Source organism: Neomonachus schauinslandi, chromosome 7 (assembly GCF_002201575.2).
Source record: "Neomonachus schauinslandi chromosome 7, ASM220157v2, whole genome shotgun sequence".
Taxonomy (NCBI): domain Eukaryota; kingdom Metazoa; phylum Chordata; class Mammalia; order Carnivora; family Phocidae; genus Neomonachus; species Neomonachus schauinslandi.
In genome coordinates this window covers 86,539,590-86,565,223 of record NC_058409.1, presented here as the reverse complement: position 1 = coordinate 86,565,223, position 25,634 = coordinate 86,539,590, and the positions used below count along the sequence as shown (strand labels likewise).

The 25,634-nt window shown below is 37.7% G+C and overlaps 1 protein-coding gene across 1 annotated transcript in view; it reads right to left on the bottom strand.

Annotated features, from left to right (window-relative positions):
* Positions 1-25,634, bottom strand: part of UIMC1 (ubiquitin interaction motif containing 1) — a 178,138-nt gene that overhangs the window by 64,750 nt on the left and 87,754 nt on the right. The window contains exon 3 of the mRNA XM_021698718.1: positions 16,155-16,239. Within this exon, the coding sequence (XP_021554393.1) occupies positions 16,155-16,239 (85 nt within the window). The remainder of the gene's footprint in view (positions 1-16,154; positions 16,240-25,634) is intronic.

The window sequence follows — 25,634 nt, the reverse complement described above, 5'->3', positions numbered from 1 at the left end:
AATTAGGGGAAGAGGGTGAGGGGGATGGTATAACTGGGTGCTGGACATTAAGGAGGGCACGTGATATAATGAGCACTGGGTGTTATATAAGACTGATGAATCACTGACCTCTACCTCTGAAACCAATAATACATTATATGTTAATTAATTGAATTTAAATTTTAAAAAATTTAAAAATATAAAATTTTAAAAAAAGATAAGAATTACATCTGACTTCTCAGAAGCCATGCAAGCAAAAAGAGAGTGCAGTGAAATGCTTAGTGTTGAAAGGAAAAAACCCACCAATACAGAATTCCAATACCCGGTGAATTATTCTTCAAAAGTGAAGGAGAAATAAAGACTTTCTCAAACAAAAACTGAGGGCATTTGTTGCCAGTAGACCTCCCTTGTAAGATGTGTTGAAAGAAGTTCCTTAGACACAGGTCAAAAACTCAGATATACATAAACAAAGGAAGAGTATCAAAGAAGGAATAAATGAAGGTAAAATAAAAACTTATTTTTCTTATTCTTAATCTAACAGAAAACAGCTTGTTCAAAAAGCTAATACTAATAAAGTATTTGATTGTATATTCTTATGTATCTTATTTTTATATGTGTCTGTACTTGTGAAACAAAATGACAACAATGATATAAGGAATGAGAGGAATTAGCATTATTTTGTTATTACAAAGCACATATAAAACTCATGAACCATTACAGTGTTATTTGAAAATGGACTTGGATTAGATGTAAATGTATATTGCAAACTCTAGGACAACCACTAAAAATTGTAAAGAAAAATTCTACCTGAAATATTTTAAAAAGAGAGAAAGTAGAATCATATAAGATGCTCAATTAAAACCACAAAATGCAGAAAAAGAGAAGACAAAAATGGGAATGAAGAAGAAGGGCAAAAACAGAAAACAGTAACAAATAAGGCAGATGTTAATCCAACTATATTAATAATCACCTTGAATGCCAATGGACTAAATGCACAAATTAAAAGAGATTCTCAGAGTGGATCAAAAAACAACACCGGGGCGCCTGCGTGGCTCAGTCATTAAGCATCTGCCTTCGGCTCAGGTCATGATCCCACGGTCCTGGGACAGAACCCCGCATCAGGCTCCCTGCTCAGCAGGAAGCCTGCTTCTCCCTCTCCCACTCCCCCTGCTTGTGTTCCCTCTCTTGCTGTCCCTCTCTGTCAAATAAATAAATAAAATCTTCAAAAAAAATAAATAAATAAAGAGTCAGAAGCTCCACTGACTGAGCCAGCCAGGTGCGCCAGAAACCCACTTTAAATATAAAGACAACTACAGGGCGCCTGGGTGGCTCAGTTGGTTAGGCGACTGCCTTCGGCTCGGGTCATGATCCTGGAGTCCCGGGATCGAGTCCCGCATCGGGCTCCCTGCTCGGCAGGGAGTCTGCTTCTCCCTCTGACCCTCCTCCCTCTCGTGCTCTCTGTCTCTCATTCTCTCTCGCGCAAATACATAAATAAAATCTTTAAATAAATAAATAAATAAATAAATAAATAAATAAATAAATAAATATAAAGACAACTACAGGGGCGCCTGGGTGGCCCAGTCAGTTAAGCACCTGCCTTCAGCTCAGGTCATGATCTTGGGATCCTGGAATCGAGCCCATATCGGGCTCCCCACTCAGGGGGGAGAGTCTGCTTCTCTGGCTCCCTCTGCTCTTCCCTCATACCCTGCTCATGCTTGCTCACACTCTCTCTCAAATAAATAAACAAATAGGGGCGCCTGGGTGGCTCAGTCGTTAAGCGTCTGCCTTCGGCTCAGGTCATGATCCCAGGGTCCTGGGATCGAGCCCCGCATCGGGCTCCCTGCTCCGCGGGAAGCCTGTTTCTCCCTCTCCCCCTGCTTGTGATCCTGCTCTCACTGTGTCTCTCTCTGTCAAATAAATAAATAAAATCTTTAATAAATAAATAAATAAATAAATAAATAAAAAGACAACTATAGATTTAAAGTAAATAGGTGGTATAGCATAGGGAATATAGTCAATAATATTATAATAATGTTGTACAGTAACAGATGGTGACTGCACTTACTGTGCTAAGCACAATGTAAAGAATTGTTGAATCAAAAAAAAAAATTGTTGAGGGGCGCCTGGGTGGCTCAGTCGGTTAAGCGACTGCCTTCGGCTCAGATCATGATCCCAGGGTCCTGGGATTGAGCGCTGCATCAGGCTCCCTGCTCAGCGGAGAGCCTGGCTTCTCCCTCTCCCACTCCCCCTGCCTGTGTTCCTGCTCTCTCTCTGTCAAATAAATAAATAAAAATTGTAAAAAAAAAATTGTTGAATCAATATGTTGTACACCTAAAACTAACAGAACATTATATGTTAATTATATTTCAATAAACAAACAACAAAATCAAGGATAAAAATCGTATCTCAAAAGATGCAAAAAAAGCACTTGACAAAATTCAACATCTGTTCATGATAAAAACTCACAACAGAGTGGGTTTAAAGGGAAAATACCTCAACATAATAAAGACCACGGGGCGCCTGGGTGCCTCAGTCAGTTAAGCATCCAACTCTTGACTTCAACTCAGGTCATGATCTCAGGGCCTGGGATCCAGCCCCACATCGGGCTCTGCACTCAGCAGGGAGTCTGAGATTCTCTCCCTCTCCTGCCCCTCCCCCCACTTGCCCTCTCTCTCTAAAATAAATCCCCTTAAAAATCATAATAAAGACCACAAATGAAAAAAAAGTAAATGGACAAATATACCATAATAACACTAATCAAAAGAAATTAGGAGAGGGACGCCTGGGTAGCTCAGTCAGTTAAGCATCCAACCCTTGATTTCAGCTCAGGTCATCATCTCAGGGTTATGAGATGGAGCCCTAAGTTGGGCTCCGTGCTCAGCAGGGAGTCCACTTGAGATTCTCTCTCCCTCTCCATCTGCTCCTTCTGCACTCATACGCACTCATGCACGGGCATATGTTCTCTCTCTTAAATAAAAACAAATATTTAAAAGAAAAATAGAAAAGAGTAATTTCATACAGAGCAGACTTCAGAGTAAGTAAAGTTATTAGGTATAAAGAAGGGCATTACATAATGATAAAGAGGTCAATTCTCCAAGAAGACATAGCAATCCTTAACATGTAAATGCCTAACAACAGTGTCATTATGTGAGGCAAAAACTGATAGAACTGCAAGGAGAAATACATGAATCCACTACCAAATTTAAAAAACTTTGGGGCGCCTGGGTGGCTTAGTCGTTGGGCGGCTGCCTTCGGCTCAGGTCATGACCTCGGGGTCCTGGGACGGAGCCCCGCATCGGGCTCCCTGCTCAGCAGGGAAGCCTGCTTCTCCCTCTCCCACTCCCCCTGCTTGTGTTCCCTCTCTCGCTGTGTCTATCTCTGTCAAATAAATAAAATCTTAAAAAAAAAAACAAAAACAAACAACTTCAACATCCCTCTATTAGAAGTGGACTGACCCAGCAGGCAGAAAAGCAGTAAGGTATAATTGAACTTAACACCATCAATCAAATGGATGTAATTGATATCTTTGGTTACTCCAACCAATAACAAGCTCACATAAAACATTCACCAGGACAGACCACATTCTGGGCCATAAAACACACCTTAACAAATTTAAATAAAAATCAGTCAATGTCTGCTCTCAGACCACAATGAAAGTAAACTAGAAATCAATAACAAAAAGATAACTAGGGGCGCCTGGGTGGCTCAGTCGTTGGGCGTCTGCCTTCGGCTCAGGTCATGATCCTGGGGTCCTGGGATCGAGTCCCACATCGGGCTCCCTGCTCGGCAGGAAGCCTGCCTCTCCCTCTCCCACTCCCCCTGCTTGTGTTCCTGCTCTAGCTATCTCTCTCTCTGTCAAATAAATAAATAAAATCTTAAAAAAAAAAAAAAGATAACTAGAAAATCCAAAAACTCACGGAGATTAAACAACACACTTCTAATAACACATGGGTCAAAGAAATCGCAAGAGAAAAAATAAAAACACAACTTATCAAAATTTGTGGGAAACAGCAAATGCAGTGCTGAGAGGGAAATTTTTAGCACTGAATGCATATATTAGGTAGAAACAGACCTAAAATCAATCATCTACATTTCCACCTTAGGGAACTAGAAAAAAAATTATATCCAAAGTAAGTAGAAAAAAAAGAAATAACAATTACAACAGACATCAATGAAATGAAAACAAGAAATCAACAGACAAGGGGTGCCTGGGTGGCTCAGTTGGTTAAGTGACTGCCTTCGGCTCAGGTTATGATCTCAAGGTCCTGGGATTGAGCCCCATGTTGGCTTCCCTGCTCAGCGGAGAGTCTGCTTCTCCCTCTCTCCCTACCCCCCTCCTCCAGCTCATTCTCTCTCTCTCCCTTAAAAAAAGAAAAGAAAAGAAAAAAGAAATCAACAGACAAGATGAAACAAACCAATAGCTGGTTCTTTGGAAAGATCAATAAAATTGATATGCTTCTAGTCAGGCTAAGAGAGAGGATACAAATTACTAATACCAGAAATGAAAGGGCACATCACCATACATCTTGTGGACATTTTAAAAAACAGGTAAGGAATACTACAAACTACAAACAACTCTATACTCACAAATCTGATAACCTAGATGAAATGGACCAATTCCTTGAAAGACAAAAACTGCCCAAACTGACGTAAGAAGAAATAGACAATCTGAATAGCTTTATATCTACTTAAAAAAAATAGAACCCATAATTAATAACCTTCCAAAAATAGAAAGCATCAGGCCCAGATGGGCTCACTGGTGAATTCTACTTAACATTTAAGTAAGAAATAATACAAATTCTCTATAATCTGTTTCAGAGGATAGAAACAGAGGCCATACTTCCTAACTCAATCTATAAGACCATCATTAACCCTAACACCGAAGTTAGACTAAATTATTACAAGGAAACTACAGACCAATATCTCTCATGAGTACAGATGCAAAAATTATTTTTTTTAAAAAAAGATTTTATTTATTTATTTGTCAGAGAGAGAGAGAGCAGAAGCAGGGGAAAAGGCAGGCAGAGGGAGAAGCAGGCTCCCCACCGAACAAGGAGCCCAATGTCAGACTCGATCCCAGGACCCTGGGGTCACGACCTGAGCTGAAGGCAGACACTTAACCAACTGAGCCACCCAGGCGTCCCAGATGCAAAAATTCTTAACAAAATATTAGTAAATCAAATCCAACGATGCATAAAAAGAATTATACACCATGACCAAGTTGGATTTATCCCAGATAGGCATTGCTGGTTTAACACTCAAAAGTGAATGTTATCCAACATATCAACAGGATAAAAAAGAAAAATCACATGATCATAGCAATAGGTGCAGAAAAAGCACTGGGCAAAATCAAACACCATTCATGATAAAAACTCTCAATAAACTAGGAATAGAGGGAAACTTCCTCAACCTGATTAAAAAAAATATCTACAAAAAACATACAACTAAAATCAGGCTTAATGGTAAGAACTCAAAGCTCTCTCCTCCCTCTCATGTTCTCTGTCTCTCATTCTCTCTCTCGCAAATAAATAAAATCTTAAAAAAAAAAAAAATTAAAAAAAAAAAAAAGGGCGCCTGGGTGGCTCAGTTGGTTAAGCGACTGCCTTCGGCTCAGGTCATGATCCTGGAGTCCCGGGATCAAGTCCCACATCAGGCTCCCTGCTCAGCAGGGAGTCTGCTTCTCCCTCTGACCCTCCTCCCTCTCATGTTCTCTGCCTCTCATTCTCTCTCTTGCAAATAAATAAAATCTTAAAAAATAAATAAAAAATAAAAATAAAAAAGAACTCAAAGCTCTTCCCCTACGAACAAGAAAAAGGCAAGGATGTCAACTCTCACCTTTCCTTATCAACATCATAGTGGACATACCAACTAATGCAATAACAAGAAAAGGAAATATATACAGATGGGAAGAAATAAAACTGTCTTTGTTCACAGATAACATGGTCATCTATGTAGGATATCCAAAAGAACTGATTAAAAAAACTCCTGGAACTAATAAGCAATTATAGAAAGGTTATAGGATACAAGGTTAATATACAAAAGTTAATCACATTCCCATATACCAGCAATGAACAAATGTAATTTGAAATTTACAACAAAATACCATTTACATGAGCATCCCTAAAATGAAATACTTATAATTTAGGTATACATCTAACAAAATAATGTATAAGATCTATATGAGGAAAACTACAAGTCTCTGATGAATAAAATCAAAGAAGAAATAAATGAAGACATGGTCCACGTTCATGGACAGAAAAACTCAACACTGTCAGGATGTCAGTTCTTCCCAACTTGATCTGCAGATTCAATGTAATCCCAATCAAAATCCCAGCAAGTTATATTGCAGATATCAACAAACTCATTCTAAAGTTTATATGAAGAAAGTAAAAGATGCAGAATAGCCAACATAACATTTAAGGAGAATAAAGTTGGAGGACTGATGCCACCCAACTTCAAAACTTATTATATAAAGCTACAGTAATCAAAAACAATGTGGTATTAGCAAAAACCCAAAGAGACCAATGAAACAGAATAGAGACTGGAGAAACAGACCCATATAGTCACCTGATCTTTGACAAAGAAACAAAGGCAATATAATGAAGCAAAAAGAGTATTTTCAGCAAATGTTGCTGGAAAAACTGGATATCCATATCCAAAAAAATGAACCTAGACAATGACCTAACACCTTCCCCAAATTAACTCAAAATGGATCATAGACCAAAATATTAAACACAAATCTATAAAACTCCTAGAAGATAACATAAGAGAAAATCTAGATGAACTTCAGTATGGCAATGACTTTTCAGACACACCACCAAAGGCATAATCCATGAAAGAAGTAACTGATAAACTAGACTTCATTAAAATTAAAAATTCCGGCTCTGCAAAAGACAGTATCAAGAGAATGAGAAGACAAGCCACAGACTGTGAGAAAGTATTTGCAAAAGATACATCTGATAGGGGCAACCAGGTGGCTAGGCGTTAAGTGTCTGCCTTCGACTCAGGTCATGATCCCAGGGTCCTGGGATCGAGCCCCGCATCGGGCTCCCTGCTCAGCAGGAAGCCCGCTTCTCCCTCTCCCACTCCCCCTGCTTGTGTTCCTTTTCTCACTTTGTCTCTGTCAAATTAATATATAAAAACTTAAAAAAAAAAAAAAAGATACACCTGATAAAGGAATGCTATCCAAAATATATAAAAAACTCTTAAAACTCAACAATAAGAAAACAAACCAAACAAAAACTGAGCCAAAGACCTTACCAGATACTTCACTGAGAAGATATACAGATAGTAAATAAGCATATGAAAAGATATTCCACATCATGTTATCAGGGAAATGCAACTTAAAACAACAATGAGATATTAACTATGCACCTATTAGAATGACCAAATACTGGAACATTGAAAACACCAAATGCTGGTGAGGATATGGAGCAACAGGAACTCTCATTCATTGCTAATGGGAATGCAAAATGACACAGACACTTTGGAAGACAGTTTAGTGATTTCTCACAAAACTTAACATACTCTTACCATACAATTCAGCAATCATGCTCTTTGGTTATTTACCTAAGAGATGCACACAAATGCACACAGATGTTCATAGAAGCTTTATTCTTAATTGCTAAAACTTGGAAGCAATCAAAACGGCCTTCAGTAGGTGAGTGAATAAACAATGTTATTCAGACAATGAAATATTATTCACTGGTAAAAAGAAATTATCTACCAAAACATGAAAAGACCCAGAAGAACCTTAAACACATATTATTAACTGAAAGAATCCAACGTGAAAAGGCTTCATACTGTAGGATTCCGACTTATATGACATTCTGGAAAAGGCAACACTACGGAGATAGTAAAAAGACCAGTGGTTGTAAGAGATTAGCAGGGGACGGGATGAATAGGGAGGGCACAAAGGATTTTTAGGACAGTGAACATGTATGATACCATAATGATAGATTCATGTCATTATATATTTGTCAAAAGCTACAGAATGGATAACACCAAAAATGAACCCCAATGTAAACTATGGACTTGGGGTGACTATGTCAATCCATGTTCATCAGTTATAACAAATGTTCCACTCTGATGGAGGCAGCTATACATGTATGAAGGGAGTAAATGGAAAATCACTGTATCTTCCCCTCAATTTTGCTATGAACCTAAAACTAAAAAAAAAGGTCTTAATAAAACAAAATTGGGAATTTTCAAAAGTTAATAAAAAACTACAAATCACAGATCCAAAAAGGTTATTAAAATATATATATTCCATTCTCCCCACCCCAAAATAATTCACACCTAAACATCATATCAAAACTGGTAATTAAAAAATACAATATATTGAAGGCAGTCACCAATAAAGACAAGTTACATACAAAAGAATAAAGGTAAGATTTCTCATCATCTTCTCATCAAAAACTCTGCAGCCAGAAGACAATGGAGTTAACAGCCTGAAAATGCTGAAAGAAAAAATTATCAAACCAGAATTCTATAAACAAGGGAAATACTTTTCAAAAATGAAAGTGATTCAATATATCACTTTCAGTAACAGGGAGAACTAGGCAGAACATCAACAAGGAGACAGACAACTTAAACAACAATATAACCTAACTAGATCAAACACATATATAACACTCCAATCAACCAGGCCAAACAGATATCTACAGAACACTTCCCTTGTTGGGAAAATACACATTTTCCTCAAATGTATATGAAATATTCTTCAGGACAAATCATATGATAGCAATAAAACAAGCCTCAATAAATAAAAAAGGATTAAAAAACATACAAAATATGTTTTCCAACCATAATGAGTGAAATTAGTAATAACACACAGAAGAAATATAGAGAACTGACAAATACGTGGAATTAAACAAAACACCCTAAACTAACCAATGGGTCAAAGAAGAAATCAAAAGGGAAAGTAGAAAATACTTTGGGGGCGCCTGGCTGGTTCAGTCAGTAGAGTATGCAACTCTTGATCTCAGGGTTGTGGATTTGAGCCCTACATTGGGTATAGAAGTCACTTAAAAATAAAATCAAAAAAAAGGAAAAGAGGAAACAACAGATGCTGGTAAGGATGCAGAGAAAGGGGAACCCTCTTACACTGTTAGTGGGAATGCAAACTGGTGCAGCCACTCTGGAAAACAGTATGAGGTTCCTCAAAAAGTTAAAAATAGAACTATCCTACAACCCAACAACTGCACTATTAGGTATTTATCCAAAGAATAGAAACACAGTGATTCGAAGGGGCACATGCATCCCAATGTTTATAGCAGCAATGTCCACAATAACCAGAACATGGAAAGAGCCCAGATGTCCAACAATTGATGAATGGATAAAGAAGATGTAATGTATATATATACAATGGAATATTACAACAGCCATCAAAAAAATGAAATCTTGCCATTTGCAACGATGTGGATGGAACTAGAGGGTATTATGCTAAGCAAAATAAGTCAATCAAAGAAAGACAAATACCATATGATTTCACTCACATGTGGAATTTAAGAAACAAAACAGATGAACACAGGGGAAGGGAAGGGAAAATAAAATAAGATGAAAACAGAGAGGAAGGAAAACCATAGAGACTCTTAACTATAGGAAACAAACTGAGGCTTGCTGGAGGGAAGGTGGGGGATGGGGTAATTAGGTGATGGGCATTAAGGAGGGCACTTGATGTAATGAGCACTGGGTATTATATGCAACTGATGAATCACTAAATTCTACCTCTGAAACTAATAATACAGTATACGTTAACTAAATTGAATTTGAATTTTAAAAAAAGAAAGAAAAAGGAAATACTTTGAGATGAATGAAAATATGTCTTCAAAACTTACAGGATGCAGCTAAAGCAGTACTTAAAAGGAAATTTACAGCTGTCTAATGCCTATATTAAAAAAGAGAGATCTTGGGGCGCCTGGGTGGCTCGGATGGTTGGGCATCTGCCTTCGGCTCAGGTCATGATACCAGGGTCCTGGGATCAAGCCCCGCATCAGGCTCCCTGCTCAATGCAGAGCCTGCTTCTCCCTCTCTCTCTGCCATTCCCTCCACTTGTGCTCTCCAGGTCTCTCTGTCAAATAAAAAAATAAATAAATCTTAAAAAAAGAGAGAGAGATCTTGGGGCACCTGGGTGGCTCAGTCAGTTAAGCGTCTGCCTTCGGCTCAGGTCATGATCCCAGTGTCCTAGGATAGAAGTCCTACATCAGGCTCTCTGCTCAGTGGAGAGCCTGCTTCTCCCTCTGCCTGCCACTTCCCCGGCTTGTGCTCTCTCTCGTTCTATGACAAATAAATAAAATCTTAAAAAAAAAAAGAGACTTTGAATCAATAACCTTAACTTCCACCTTAAGACACATGAAAAAAAGAGCAAACTAAACCTAAAGGAAGCAGAAGGAAGGAAGGAATGAGTAATAGAGAAGAAATCAATAGAAAATAGAAAAACAGGAAAATTGATAAAATTAGGTTTTTAAAAACAACAAAATTGACAAACTACGAGTTAGACCGAGCAGGGGAAAGAAAAAAAAAAAGAAGACTCAAACAACTAAAACTAGGAATGACAGTGGAGACATAACTCACAATCTTACAGAAATAAAAAGGGCTATAACGAATACTATCAAGAACTGTATGCCACTTGATTCACTAACTTAGATGAAACACACAAATTCCTAAAATGACACAAACTACCAAAACTGACTCAAGAAGAAACAAATCTGAATAAAACTACAACAGATAAGAGACTGAACCAGTAATCAAAACCTATCCACAAAGAAAGGCCCAGGCCCAGATGGCTTCACTGGTGAATTCTGTCAAACAGTTAAAGAAAAATTAGTATCAACTCTTCCAAAAATTAAAGGAGGGAGCAATATGCAACTCATTCCCTGAGGCCAATTCTAGCCTAACACACCAAATCCAGACAAAGACATGACCAGAAAACTACAGACCAGTATCTCTTATGAATGTAGATGCAAAAATCCTCAACATAATACCAGCAAAACAAATCTAGCAACATACAAAAAGTATTCTACACTATGACAAAGTAGAATTTATCCCAGGAATGCAAGGTTAGTTTAACATAAGAAAAGCTATTAACATACCAAATCAACAAAGTAAAACACAAATCCCAAATGATTATTCCAATAGACACAGAAAAAACATATTACAAAATTCAATACCCCTTTCATGATAAAAACATTTTTAAATGGCTAAAATAGTATGTCTTATGTGAGTTTTATAATTAAAAATATTTTAATGGCAAAGGATATGAATAAACTTTTCCCCAAAGAAAATACACAAATGGCCAATAAGCACACAAAAAGATGATCAACACCATTAGTCATTAGAGAAATGTAGATCAAAACCACAATCAGATATCATTTCATACCCAGTGGAATGCCTATAATTAAAAAAAAAAAAAAAAAAAAAGGAAAATAAGTATTGGAAAGAATGTGAAGGAACTGGAACCCTCATACAATGGTGGTAGGAATGTAAAACAGGTAGCCACTTTAGAAAACAGTCTGGAAGTTTCTCAAATAATTAAATACTGAGTTGCCATATGGCCCAGGAATTCCACTCATAGGTATACACCCAAGAGAAATGAAAACATATGTCCACACAAAAACTTGCATATAAATGTTCACAGCAACTTTAGTTGTAATAGCCAGAGTAGAAACAATTTAAATGTCCATCAAATGATGGTGGCGCCTGGGTGGCTCAGTCGTTAAGCGTCTGCCTTCGGCTCAGGTCATGATCCCAGAGTCCTGGGATCGAGCCCCGCATCGGGCTCCCTGCTCAGCGGGAAGCCTGCCTGCTTCTCCCTCTCCCACTCCCCCTGCTTGTGTTCCCTCTCTCACTGTGTATCTCTCTCTGTCAAATAAATAAAATCTTTAAAAAAAAAAAATAAATGTCCATCAAATGATAATAAACAAAATGTGGCACAGAATATAATGGAATATTACTTAGCGATAAAGGAATGAAGTACTGATGATGCCAAAACACGGAATGTAAAAACATTAAGCTAAGAGAAAGAAGCCAGTCACAAAAGATACATGTTATATGATTTCATTTACATGGAATGTCCAGAATAGGCAAATCTACCGAGACAGAGAGTAAATTAGTAGTTGCTGAGGGCTGAGTGGGATGAAGGCTTTGGGTGAATGGTAAGTATATGGGGTTTCTTTTGAGGGTAATGAAAATGTTCTAGAATTAGACTGTGGCAATAGCTGCACAAACACTTAATATACTAAAAACCACTGTATACTTTAAATAATGAAAGTATTGTATGATGAATGAATTGTATGGTAAATGAGTTATATCTCAATAAAGTAATTACCATAAAAATGAGAGAAATAGGGGCGCCTGGGTGGCTCAGTTGGTTAAGCGACTGCCTTCGGCTCAGGTCGTGATCCTGGAGTCCCGGGATCGAGTCCCGCATCGGGCTCCCTGCTCGGCAGGGAGTCTGCTTCTCCCTCTGACCCTCCCCCCTCTCGTGCTCTCTCTCTCTCATTCTCTCTCTCAAATAAATAAATAAAATCTTTAAAAAAAAAAAAAAAATGAGAGAAATAAAGACTTTCTCAGACAAATAAAAACAGAGAATTGGCAACTTATCTACATTACAAAAGTGATAAAGGAAGCTTTCCAAGAGAAACTGGGATCTACACAAAGAAATAAACAGTCCTTGAGATGGTAAAAATAAAGCATGGAATTCTTTTTTATTTCCATTGCTCTAAAAGATAATTAACTATGTAAAGCAAAATAGCATCAATGTATTATGTACTATAACAAGTGCAAAACTAAAATGTATGGCAAAAATAACATAAAGTAGGGTAGACAAAAATTGGGAACATACCATTACACAGTCTACACTACACATGAAACAATATAAAATTATTTGAAGGTGACTGTGATTAAATAAATGTGTGTACTAAAGACTCTAGGACAACCACTAAATATGTTTTAAAAGAGATATAAATAATAGAAATAAAATGGAATCAAAATAATAGTCAACAAATACAAAAAAAAGGACAGAAAAGAAAAAAGACAAAGAACAGCTGGAACAAACGAATAGCTTTCAAATGGTATATTTTAATTCAGTAACATCAACAGTTACATTAAATGTAATTGTAAAAGACAAAAGACAAAAGTTGTCAGAATACATGAAAAAGATAAAAAGAGTTGTCAGACCAAATAAAAAAGCATGACACAACTAAATAAAAAAAGTAAAACCCATGGGGCGCCTGGGTGGCTCAGTCGTTGGGAGTCTGCCTTCGACTCAGGTCATGATCCCAGGGTCCTGGGATTGAGCCCCGCATCGGGCTCCCTGCTCAGCGGGAAGCCTGCTTCTCCCTCTCCCACTCCCCCTGCTTGTGTTCCCTCCCTCGCTGTGTCCCTCTCTGTCAAATAAATAAATAAAATCTTTTAAAAAATAATAATAAAACCCAATTTGATTGTAAAGACTCAGAATAACCAACTATCAACAGTCCACCAATGATGACATAAACTTAAGTATCAATTGCTAAAGATTATTGCATCTCAAAAAATACTATTATCAACAATTTTTTTTTTTAAGATTTTATTTATTTACTGAGAGAGAGAGAGAGAACACAGCAAGAGAGGGAACATAAGCAGGGGGAGTGGGAGAGGGAGAAACAGGCTTCCTGCGGAGCAGGGAGCCCGATGCAGGGCTCCATCCCAGGACCCTGGGATCATGACCTGAGCCGAAGGCAAACGCTTAACGACTGAGCCACCCAGGCGCCCCTATCAACAATTTTCAATACTGAAAGTAACTGGAGTGCATTTCACAGATCTAACCTAGCGACAGCGACCTCTAGACCTAATGCAATGATCTCACAATAAAGAACTGTTTTGATTAATTTTACAAAGCTAAGAATTCTACCTTAAATCAGTGAAATTCAAATGAACTGTGAAATAAAGCCTTACTTATCTCCAATCAACTTTTGTAATAATTTCAACTAGTTACCATATTTTTTGAAAAGTTCACTGAAACACTTGAATACTTCACTTCACATTAAAATGCCAGAAATAATTAAATAACTTCTCAACTGAGTAAAAATCAGAGAAGAAAGCAAAACCTACAACAAAAAATTTTTGTCCTATTGTGACTTATACTAATAAATACATATTTGATCTTTGTTTCCTGGCACAGAGCTCAATCCCTCAGAATTTCCTAAAGGAAAAGAACAATAGGGGTGCCTGGGTGGCTCAGTTGGTTGAGCGACTGCCTTCGGCTCAGGTCATGATCCTGGAGTGCCAGGATCGAGTCCCGCATCGGGCTCCCTGCTCAGTGGGGAGTCTGCTTCTCCCTCTGACCCTCCCCCCTCTCATGCTCTGTCTCTCATTCTCTCTGTCTCAAATATATAAATAAAATCTTTAAAAAAAAAAAGAACAATAAAGGTATCTTTTCCTATTTATAACAAACCCCTTTCAACCATACGTGAGTTATGTTAATGCACTTACTTTTGGAAAGCCCCTAAGGATGAGGGAACCAACCGTGGGTTTAGAGGGTTGGAACTTCCATCCCTGTCCCCCAACCTTGAGGGAACAGAGAGGGGCTAGCTGGACGTTGAATCAATCACCAATGGCCAGTGATTTAATCACTCGTGCCTGCATAATGAGGTTTCCATAAAAATCTGTAAACTACAAGGTTTGGAGAGTTTCCTGGTTGGTGGAGATACTGGAAAAGTGACACATCTGGAGAGGGCATACAAGCTCTGCAGCCCTTCCCCCATATCTTGCCCTATACATCTCTTCCATCTGCTTGTTCCTGAGTTATATCCTTTATAACAAACCAGTCATCCAGTAAATAAATGGTTTCCCTGAGTTCTGGGAGCCATTCTAACAAATTAATCAACCCCAAGGAGGGGGTCATGTAAACCTCGATATAGCCAGTCAGTCAGATGCACAGGTAACAACCTGGACTTGCAGTTGCCTTCAAAAAGTGAAGATAGTCCTGTGGGATCTGATACTATCTCTGGGCAGTGTCAGAATTGAGATACCAGTGTCTGACTAAAAACTGGAGAACTGCTTGGTGTAGGGGAAAAACCCCCAACACATGTGATGACCAGAGTGAAGTGTTAAGAGTAGAAAAGACACACAGGGGCGCCTGGGTGGCTCAGTTGGTTGAGCGACTGCCTTCGGCTCAGGTCATGATCCTGGAGTCCCGGGATCGAGTCCCGCATCGGGCTCCCTGCTCGGCAGGGAGTCTGCTTCTCCCTCTGACCCTCCTCCCTCTCATGCTCTCTGTCTCTCATTGTCTCTCTCGCAAATAAATAAAATCTTAAAAAAAAAAAATTTAAAAAAAAAAAAAAAAAAGAAAAGACACACAGAAGACTTTTTCCCTTATAATTTTAATGAACGTGAAAAGGAAAACCACAGGTCCACATGGCATCACTTGGACCAGGCCTAGTCACCAAACTGGGGCTTAATACCTAAAGTTTCAAATTCCCCCAGAAATGAAAGTCTTAACCTGTCAACCAGGAATTTTCTGATTAAGCACCAATGAGATTATCACATAACTCTCCATCCCAAAAGAAGATGATGTAATCCACCTAATAAGACCCCTATTCTTCCCAGCAAGGGAAGATGACCTTGCCTAAAACAATTCTCTTTTTTTTGCTAATAATTTTCTTGTCCCACCCTCCTTTCTATAAAAACCTTCCATTTTGGACAACTCCTCAGGAGCACCCCTCTATTTACTAGATGGAATGTTGCCCAATTCATGAATCATTTAATAAAGCCAATTAAATCTTCAAATTTACTCAGTTGAATATTGTTTTTTTAACATGACGAAAATAGTACCATTATAATAGGTACCATTATTTCAGCCACTAAGTATTATATCTGTATTTTATTGATAAGAAAACAGAGGTAGGCTGAAAGCACTAACTTGCCTAAAGTCTATATAGTAAGGGCTGAAGCAAGGATTCAAAATCCAAGTGTGCCTAACTCTGAAGTTCACATTTTAATTTCAACCCTCTGCCCATAATAAGTCAACTGTATAAGTTACAGGTAATGGTGAATCCTAAAAATTTTAATGGAATCCAAAGCAAATAGGAAGCACATACATCCTTACTCAGAGATCTCTCTTCTTAATGAAGAAATTAGTCTCAATTCTATGCTGCACTTTCCAAAGCATTCTCAACACAAAAATAAAAACATACGTGCAATTTTTCTTTTAGCCAAACACTTTGTTCTATTCGACTGTTTTGTCTTCATTTTCTGCAATCCATTCTCTTCCTTTGGTTCCTGTTGCAAAAGAAGAAATACCATCAGGGTGTCTACTATTAAAAGTAGTACTCTTTCTACCTCTTCTGTAACTAAGAGATCACTGAGCCTCTGCAGAATCAGTGGCTATTTAAATGTTCACAGAAAACATCAGAAAAGACCCTTTACAGTACAAAAAAGAAAACATTTGGATCTGGAACAAATAAAAATCATAAAAATTAAAATGTATAATATATTGCCATTATTATCTGTCACATGGACACTCATGTAAAAATTGGCCATCTGTATAATACCAGTAAGCATGCACTCAAGTTCAGAGAAAGCTTGATTCAAGAATTAAAAAATGAGTAACTATGGGAGCGCCTGGATGGCACAGTCAGTTAAGCATCTGACTCTTGGTTTCAGCTCAGGTCATCCTCTCAGGGTCGTGAGATCGAGCCCCGTGTCAGGCTCTGCACTCAGCATGGAGTCTGCTTAAGACGGAGTCTGCTTAAGACTGTCTCTCCCTCTCTCTATGCCCCTGCCCCCAACACTCTCTTTCTCTCTCTCTCAAATAAATAAATAAATCTTTTTAAAAAATAGTATATTTAAAGTCAGTGCATATCCATCTATTTTAAATCAGTACTTAAAAAGAAACAGAACTAGGGAAAACTATGTAACATAATTATCAAGAGAAAAGGCTAATTTTCTTTATATATAAAGAACTCTTACAAATCAATAAAAAGACCAATATTTAACCTTCTCCCATAAGCAAAGGGTATGATAAGATACCCCATAGGGAAAAATATACACAAGGGGCTCATAAGTATATGGAAAGATGCTCAACGTAAATCAAAATAGTTATATACTTTTTTTTAAACCTGTATTAATAGTAAAAATAATATGTTTTACAAAACATTTTATGTGAAGAAACATACCACTGACAGGATAAAATGGATACAATATGTTTAGAGGGCAAATTGGCAATAACCTCTGAAATCATTAATGTACATAATCTTTGTCCAGCAATACACTTCTAGGAAATAATTCTACAGATACACACAAGCACAAAGATGTCTGCACAATAATGCTCAGAGTAGAATGTTTTGTCATTGTAAAACCTGAATCAGTGCTACTGAAAATATGATCTACAGATGAGTGGAGATGAGCACACTGCTTGTTACTGCTCTAACAGAATAAACAGAGGGGCGCCTGGGTGGCTCAATCAGTTAAGTGTCTGCCTTCGGCTCAGGTCATGATGCCAGGGTCCTGCGATCCAGCCCTGCATCAGGCTCCCTGTTCTGTGGGGAGCCAGCTTCTTCCTCTCCCTTTGGCACTCCCCGCACTTGCACTCTCTCTCTCTCTCTCAAATAAAATCTTTAAAAAAATAAGATAAACATAGAAACTGAGAACAAGCATTTAGAAACTTTTACAGCAATTTGACATTACCACAACATCCAAGCACATGATAAGTGGACTTCATGGTAAAAACCGCAGACTAGTCACTGGCAGAAGAATCAGCCATTACAAGTTGAAAATATTACAAATCGAAGATGCATTTAATACATCTAATATACCAAACATCATAGTTTCGCCTAACCTACCTTAAACAAGTTCAGAACACTTACAATGGTCTACAGTTGGGCAAAATCATCTAATGCAAGCCCTTTTTTATAATAAAGTGTTGACTATCCCATGTAATTTACTGAATACTGTACTGAAAGTGAAAAACAGAATGCGTGTATGGGTAAAGAATGGCTGTAAATGGACCGGTTGTTTTTCCTCGTGCTTGTGTGGCTGACTGGAAACTGTGGCTCACTGCCACTGCCCAGTATCACAAAAGAGCATCATACCATGTACTGCTATCCCATAAAAAGATCAAAATTCAAAATCTGAAGTTCAGTTTCTCCTGAATGTGTATCACTTCACATCATCATAAACTCAAAAAATCGTAGTCTAGCCATCAAAACTCAGGGATTGTCTTACATAAAACTGTCGAGAATTTAGGAGAATACTGCAAAACTGTCTGTTTGGAAATGCTGGGTGAATATGAGGCAAAGAAGGTAGGTCGAGTACCATATTTCAATGACAACATAGCTCAACATATTCAGGAAACAGATCATGATGTGGAAGAACAATTAGTAAAACAAAGCGAACAACATTCTTTTCCTTGCAGCTTCATAAATGCACAGATATTGGCAACACGGCAATTATTTTAAGAAATGTGTGATTAACTGGATGATACAAATATTTTTTGTTTCACTGTCAACAAATGTTAACTAAATTTTTAACTGTACAAAAACATGAAGGCTTCAACTTTAAGTTTCAAGTAGCCAGGAGTAACTATGGGAAAAACATCCTAGATTTAAGAAGCTTGTGTCACAGTGTTAATCAGTGCACAGTTTCTATTACTGAAAAAAAATGTCAGCCAAACTAAATACCATGCATAGTAGAAACTGTAAGTTATATAAGGCTAGGCAAATGCGTTCAATTCAAGAATATTCTCTTTATTATGTGATATGTAAATGTTATCATAAATAACTGTTATTACCTGCTATAACAGGACTCACTAAAGGGGAAAGTTCTGTGGAGAACTCCAAACTATAAAATGAATGCTTAATGTTTCTAGAACTTTTTAGGACAAAGTAGATAAAGTAAAAAGCAAGACTTGCTTATTTTTCTGATACCTTCAGTATTTTCAATGAACTTAATGCTTCCATGCAAGGAAAGAATTTCTATGACAAGTAAGATCAAAGGACAGAAATGAACGTTAGATTATTAGAAGAACAGAGATTCTACAGATTGTGATATGTTCTACAATTTTATAATAAACATCAGTAAAATAGGTGGTAAGCTTGATATTTCACATCTGCAAAACATTATCATCCAAAACCTTACAAATTTAATAGAACTTTCTGAACTTTATGTTACTTCAAAAAAGATCAAATTCATGGATCTGAATTCCATTTCTTTCATCAGAAGATACCTGAAATGTGGGGGCGCCTGGGTGGCTCAGTCATTAAGCATCTGCCTTTGGCTCGGGTCATGGTCCCAGGGTCCTGGGATCAAGCCCCGCATCAGGCTCCCTGCTCTGCAGGAATCCTGCTTCTCCCTCTCCCACTCCCCCTGCTTGTGTTCCCTCTCTCGCTGTGTCTCTGTCAAATAAATAAATAAAATCTTTAAAAAAAAAAAAAAAGATAACTGAAATGTAATTATGAAAGCACCCCAAGTGGCCATCAGTAGATGAATGGATAAAAAGGATGTGGTATATATAAACAATGGAATATTACTCAGCCATAAAAAAGAATGAAATCTTGCCATTTGCAACAACATGGACAGATCCAGAGAGTAAAATACTAAGTGAAATACGTCAGTCAGAGAAAGACAAATACCATACAGTTTCACTCACATGTGGAATTTAAGAAACAAAACAAAGAAAAAAGAGACACACCCAAAAATAGACTCTTAACTATAGAAAACAAACTAATGGTTACCAAAGGGAGTGGATGAAGGGATGGGTGAAATAGGTAAAGGAAATTAAGAGTACACGTATCATGATGAGCACTGAGTAATGTATCAAATTGCTGAATCACTATATGGTATACCTGAAACTAATATAATACTATATGTTAACTAAACTGAATTTAAAAATAATAATAATAATAAGGTACCTGAAATTTATGACTTTTCAGAAAAAAATTGCTGGAACAGAGGATCAAAGAGGATTTTTGAAATATAGAATTTTCTAGCCCATTTTGAAAATTAAAAATACTACAATCTTACTGAAACTGCTTTAAAATTCTTCTTCCCTTCCTTAACATAAAATTGATTTCTTCACACTGAATTTTATCTTTTTAAAAACATAGGCTTGGGGCACCTAGGTGGCTCAGTCGTTAAGCATCTGCCTTCAGCTCAGGTCATGATCCCAGGGTCCTGGGATCGAGCCCCACATCAGGCTCCCTGCTCGGGGGCTTGCTTCTCCCTCTCCCACTCCCCTTGCTTGTGTTCCTGCTCTCACTATCTCTCTCTCTGTCACATAAATAAATAAAATCTTTAAAAAAAAATAAAAAATAAAATAAAAACATAGGCTTTAGATATATAATATTCCCTGTGACATTAGCATCATCCTCAACCCAAACTAGAATAGTAAGTTGTTAAACAATAAGAAAGCTCATCTGTCAAAATAAGAACTTTAAATATTGATATACAGTGTTCACTGAATGTGTATAGATGTTTAATACAGAGTTCGCTATTTCACACATAACTTTGTTTAGTTACAATTGTGGAAAGAGGGTGCCTGGGTGGCTCAGTTGTTGAGTGTCTGCCTTCGGCTCAGGTCCCGGGATCCTGGGATCGAGCCCTACATCGGGCTCCCTGCTCTGTGGGAAGCCTGCTTCTCTCTCTCCCACTCCCCCTGCTTGTTCCCTCTCTCGCTGTGTCTCTCTCTGTCAAATAAATAAATAAAATCTTAAAAACATAAAAAAAAATTTAAAAAAAAAACAATTGTGGAAAGAAAAATCTATCAGTAAAATAGACATTCTCTATATTAAATTGCTTATAAACACAATTCCAAGGAACATGTACCATTTTTGTTTTTTTTTTTCTGTTTTCCTGTTACATCTGTTCTGATTATATTTGCTGAAATGAAACCTTATGTTCGTTGTATATAACAATGAAAGATATAGGCTCATATTCTATATTTTTAAATTTCGTTTTCTAGTAATCCTTTTTTATTGTATTTTAAGATGTATCAGTCTGTGACAGACTGGAAATTTTTTTAAAGATTTTATTTATTATTGAGAGAGTGAAAGAGAGGGGTGCCTAGGTGGCTAAGTCATTAAGCATCTGCCTTCGGCTCAGGTCATGATCCCAGGGTCCTGAATCGAGCACTGCATCAGGCTCCCTGCTCAGCGGGAAGCCTGCTTCTCCTTCTACCTCTCCCCCTGCTTGTGTTCCTTCTCTTGCTTTGTCTCTCTCTGTCAAATAAATAAATAAAATCTTTTAAAAAAAAATTTTAAAAAAGAGAGAGAGAGGAGTAGGGGGAGGGGCAGAGGGGGAGAGAGAGAGAGAATCTCAAGCAGACTCCCCACTGAGCGCAGAGCGCAACACAGGGCTCAATCTCACCACCCTGAGATCATGACCTGAGCTGAAATCCAGAGTTGGACACCCAACCAACTGAGCCACCCAGGCAACCCAACAGACTGGAAATTTTAAGAAGCAACTAGTCTTACATCACAGATTATGTGAAGTGCATGGACTTAAATGATCATGAATAACGACACAGTAAAATATATTATGGTCCATTCAGAATACCATGCTTCCATCTAAAAGAATGACTTTTGGGGCACCTGAGTGGTCCAGTCAGTTAAGCAGCTGATTCTTTTTTTTTTTTTTTTAAGATTTTATTTTATTTTATTTGAGAGAGAGAGAACAAGCAAGGGACCAGAAGCAGAAGGAGCAGCAGAGTGAGAGGGAGAAGCATCAGCTGACTCTCGATGTCGGCTCAGGTCATGATCTCAGGGTCATGAGATCAAGCCTGGCAACGGGCTCCGTGCTGAGCAAGGAACCTGCTTAAGACTCTCTCCCTCTCCTCTGCCTCTCCCCACCCTCACATGCATTCTCTCTCAAAAAAAAAACTGGGGGCGCCTGGGTGGCTCAGTTGGTTAGGCGACTGCCTTCGGCTCAGGTCATGATCCTGGAGTCCCTGGATCGAGTCCCGCATCGGGCTCCCTGCTCGGCGGGGAGCCTGCTTCTCCCTCTGGCCCTTCCCCTCTCATGTGCTCTCTCTCTCTCTCATTCTGTCTCAAATAAATAAATAAATAAAAACAAAACAAAACAAACAAAAAAAACCGTCTTAAAAAAAAAACTGTACACATTTATAAATATTCATATAGAAATATTTCCAAGATAAGTGATTAAAGTAAATCAAGATGCAAAATAGTAAGGCTAAGACATTTCCATATTTTCTATACAACCCCTCCAAAAAGAGATAAATAAAACAAAATTTATGTAACCTGCATTTTCAGCATACCTCCAAATTTCAAATTACTTGCAAGCAAGAAATAAACATCAATTTTGAACAGGCAGAATCACCACAAGAAAGAGAGAGTCCCATCCTAATATTAATAGGGAATATCCACTAAATTTATATCAATCCCAAGGAGACATCATTCATAGAGGAGAAGAGAAGAAGTAGGTAAACAGAGAAGAGACACCCTGTGGCCACTGGGTAGTGAAAGAAAAGAAAAACTGGGTAAATTAACAGTTCTACAGAATAAAGAGAATCAAAAACACCAACCATACCTTGCCTCAAAATTTAATAAGGATACTGAAGTAAAAAAAAAAAATTCAACACAACAAAAAATGAAATATAGAAAGGAATAAAAATGATCTGAAAGTGGCTGAAATAGAATATAGGCAAAGATGATCCAATAAATGTATAACTGGGAACTCTGAAGAAGAAAACAAAACAGTAAAACAAACTAACATTAAAACTATAATCAGGGCGCCTGGGGGGCTCAGACGGTTAAGCGTCTGCCTTCGGCTCAGGTCATGATCCCAGGGTCCTGGGATCGAGTCCCGCATCGGGCTCCCTGCTCCTTGGGAGCCTGCTTCTCCCTCTGCTTCTCTCTCTTTCTCTCTCTGTCTCTCATGAATAAATAAATAAAATCTTAAAAAAAAAAAAAAAACTATAATCAAAGGGGCGCCTGGGTGGCTCAGTCGGTTAAGGTTAAGCATCCAACTCTTGATTTTGGCTCAGGTCATGATCTCAAGGTCATGATATAGAGCCCCACTCCATAGGGGGCTCCACGCTCAGCATGTACTATGCTTGTCCCTCTCTCTCCCTTTCTGCCCCTCCCCTTGCTCAGGCTCTCATTCTCTCTCACTCTCTCTCTAAAATAAATAATAAAATCTTTAATTTAAAAAAAAAACTATAATCAGAGGAAAGTTTACCCCCCAAAAAAGACCTGAATCTATATACTGAAAGTACCCACCATTTATCTGGGAAAATGGACCCTGAACAATTATTTTTCAGACCTATACTATTACACCTATTGCACCTTAAAGATAAAGAACATTCTTAAAGCATTCAGACTAACAAAAAGACCTAATCACTTACAGAAAAAGGAAAATTAGACTTTTCCAATGTAACATACTAAAGCAAAAACAAACAAACAAACAAAAGCCACAAAAGCAGCATTTTAAATAAACTTGTTGGGGGGGGTAGAATTTTAAGCAAGAATTTTGGACCCTATCAAGGAGTCTTTCAGATATCAAAACAACAGAAAAACAGTGTCAAATGTGTAAGAACTCAGGAAATACTGCTTACAAGGTCTTCCTGATGATTCTAATAAATAATAAGCACCATTAAACTAAAAAATTATTAGAGAAACTTTGGCAAAAGAACTGATAGTGAATATTTAGTATTTCTAATTTTAATTTTTTTTTAAAGATTTTATTTATTTATTTGAGAGAGAGGATGAGAGGAGAGAGAGAGCACATGAGAGGGGGGAGGGTCAGAAGGAGAAGCAGACTCCCTGCTGAGCAGGGAGCCCGATGTGGGACTCGATCCAGGGACTCCAGGATCATGACCTGAGCCGAAGGCAGTCGCTCAACCAACTGAGACACCCAGGCGCCCCTAGTATTTCTAATTTTAGACCGAAGACTAAAACAAAAGTAGAGATGAGAATATAAGAAAAAGATAAATACATATTTTAATAATGTAGAAATTACACAACTAAAAAATGAGAAGAGATAGAACTGGAAAGTAGAGCAAGTTCACTAACTACTACTACTGGGCTGTAAGTGAAAGTCAAAGGATACAATTTACAATTGCAAAACAGATTATGAAACACTATAAATAAGAAAAAGAGAAAGAAATTATAAAAGGCACTAATATAAAGTTAATGTCTAGAACAAAAAAATACCTTCCTAAGTACCAAAAGATATGCCAAAACAAAGAGCCAAAAAAGCAAAAAAATAAAAATATATACATAGTGAATATAAGATCATCTAACAAGATGCAACTCAAGGTTATTATACAAAAGACTCAGCTATAATAAAGTGATCCAGAATGGCTGAAAATGAAAGATCTAAAAGATAATGGTAAAAGCCTAAATCTGAATCTCTCCACAAATCCTCCAGAAAAACAACAAGACTACAAAGGTGAGAAAAAAACGCCATCTATGACTAATGTCTTCAGCATGAGACAGGACAAACCATAAACTTCATATAACCAGCAAGCAATAAACAAAACAACAAAAAAAACAAATTCCAACAGAATTCCCACTGCTGCTGCAAGTCTGTGGGTACACAGAACAGAGAAAGGGGACACTTAAGAGCCTCGATGAAAAAGAAAGCAAAAAAGTTAAAGCACAGACAAAATCACCCTGATGATTAGAAAGTCCAACACTAAGGCTAAACATGAAGCACAGGTCCAAGATGTGGTACTTCACATAATTAGCTACAATAAAGTGCTTAAAAGTGAGAGGAGCCAAAAGTGGCAACCACAGAGTTGCAGTGTTATTAGAAGAGAGGGAGGTAAACACAAGAAGTGGTGCCCTTCAGGTTCATAGAAGGAAAGGAAGAACGGAGAAACAAAAATGAAGGCTCCTAAAGGGAAAACAAAACGAAACAAAAAAAACCAGACATGTCAATCTATCCTCCCCACCCTAACAGCCCACTAACATGAACAGTATAATCCATAAAAGAAACTGTACTTCACTAAAGAGACAAAAGGAGAGCTATTAAACTAGGACATATACTCAGTAAATGATAGAAGTAAAAAAAAAGAAATTCCAAACTAAGCAACTATAAACAAAAAGGCAAATAAAAACATTTCAGCTATGAACTATCCCAGCCCCAAACACCACCATAGAAAAGAAAATCAATGCAACATTCCAACAGATTACAAAGAAGCATCCAGAGATTAAGAAAAACTTAGAATCAGAAACTAAAAACTTAAGCCATAAGGACCCCTGGGTGGCTCAGTCAGTTAAGCGTCTGCCTTCGGCTCAGGTCATGATCCCAAGGTCCTGAGATCAAGTCCCGCATAGGGCTCCTGCTGAGCAGGGAGCCTGCTTCTCCCTCTCCTGCCACTCCCCCTACTTGTGCTCTCTCCTCTCTCGCTCTCTGACAAATAAATAAAATCTTTAAAAAAATAAAAATTAAAAAAATAACTTAAGCCATAAACAGACCAAAAAAAAGAACAAACGAAATCAAAGTTGGTAAAACTCAGCAAAGAAACTGCAGACAGACAAAAGCATCTCAAAAAAGAAAAATGAATTACTACATCTCCAAAGGAAAACAGATTCAAGTAATAATTTAATGATGGTCACTGGAGAAATGTAAGATAGTAAATGAGAGAATGAAAAAAATAACTTACAGGATATACTGTTCGGAGAAAAGAATAAAATGCAAATAGGCATACTACATTT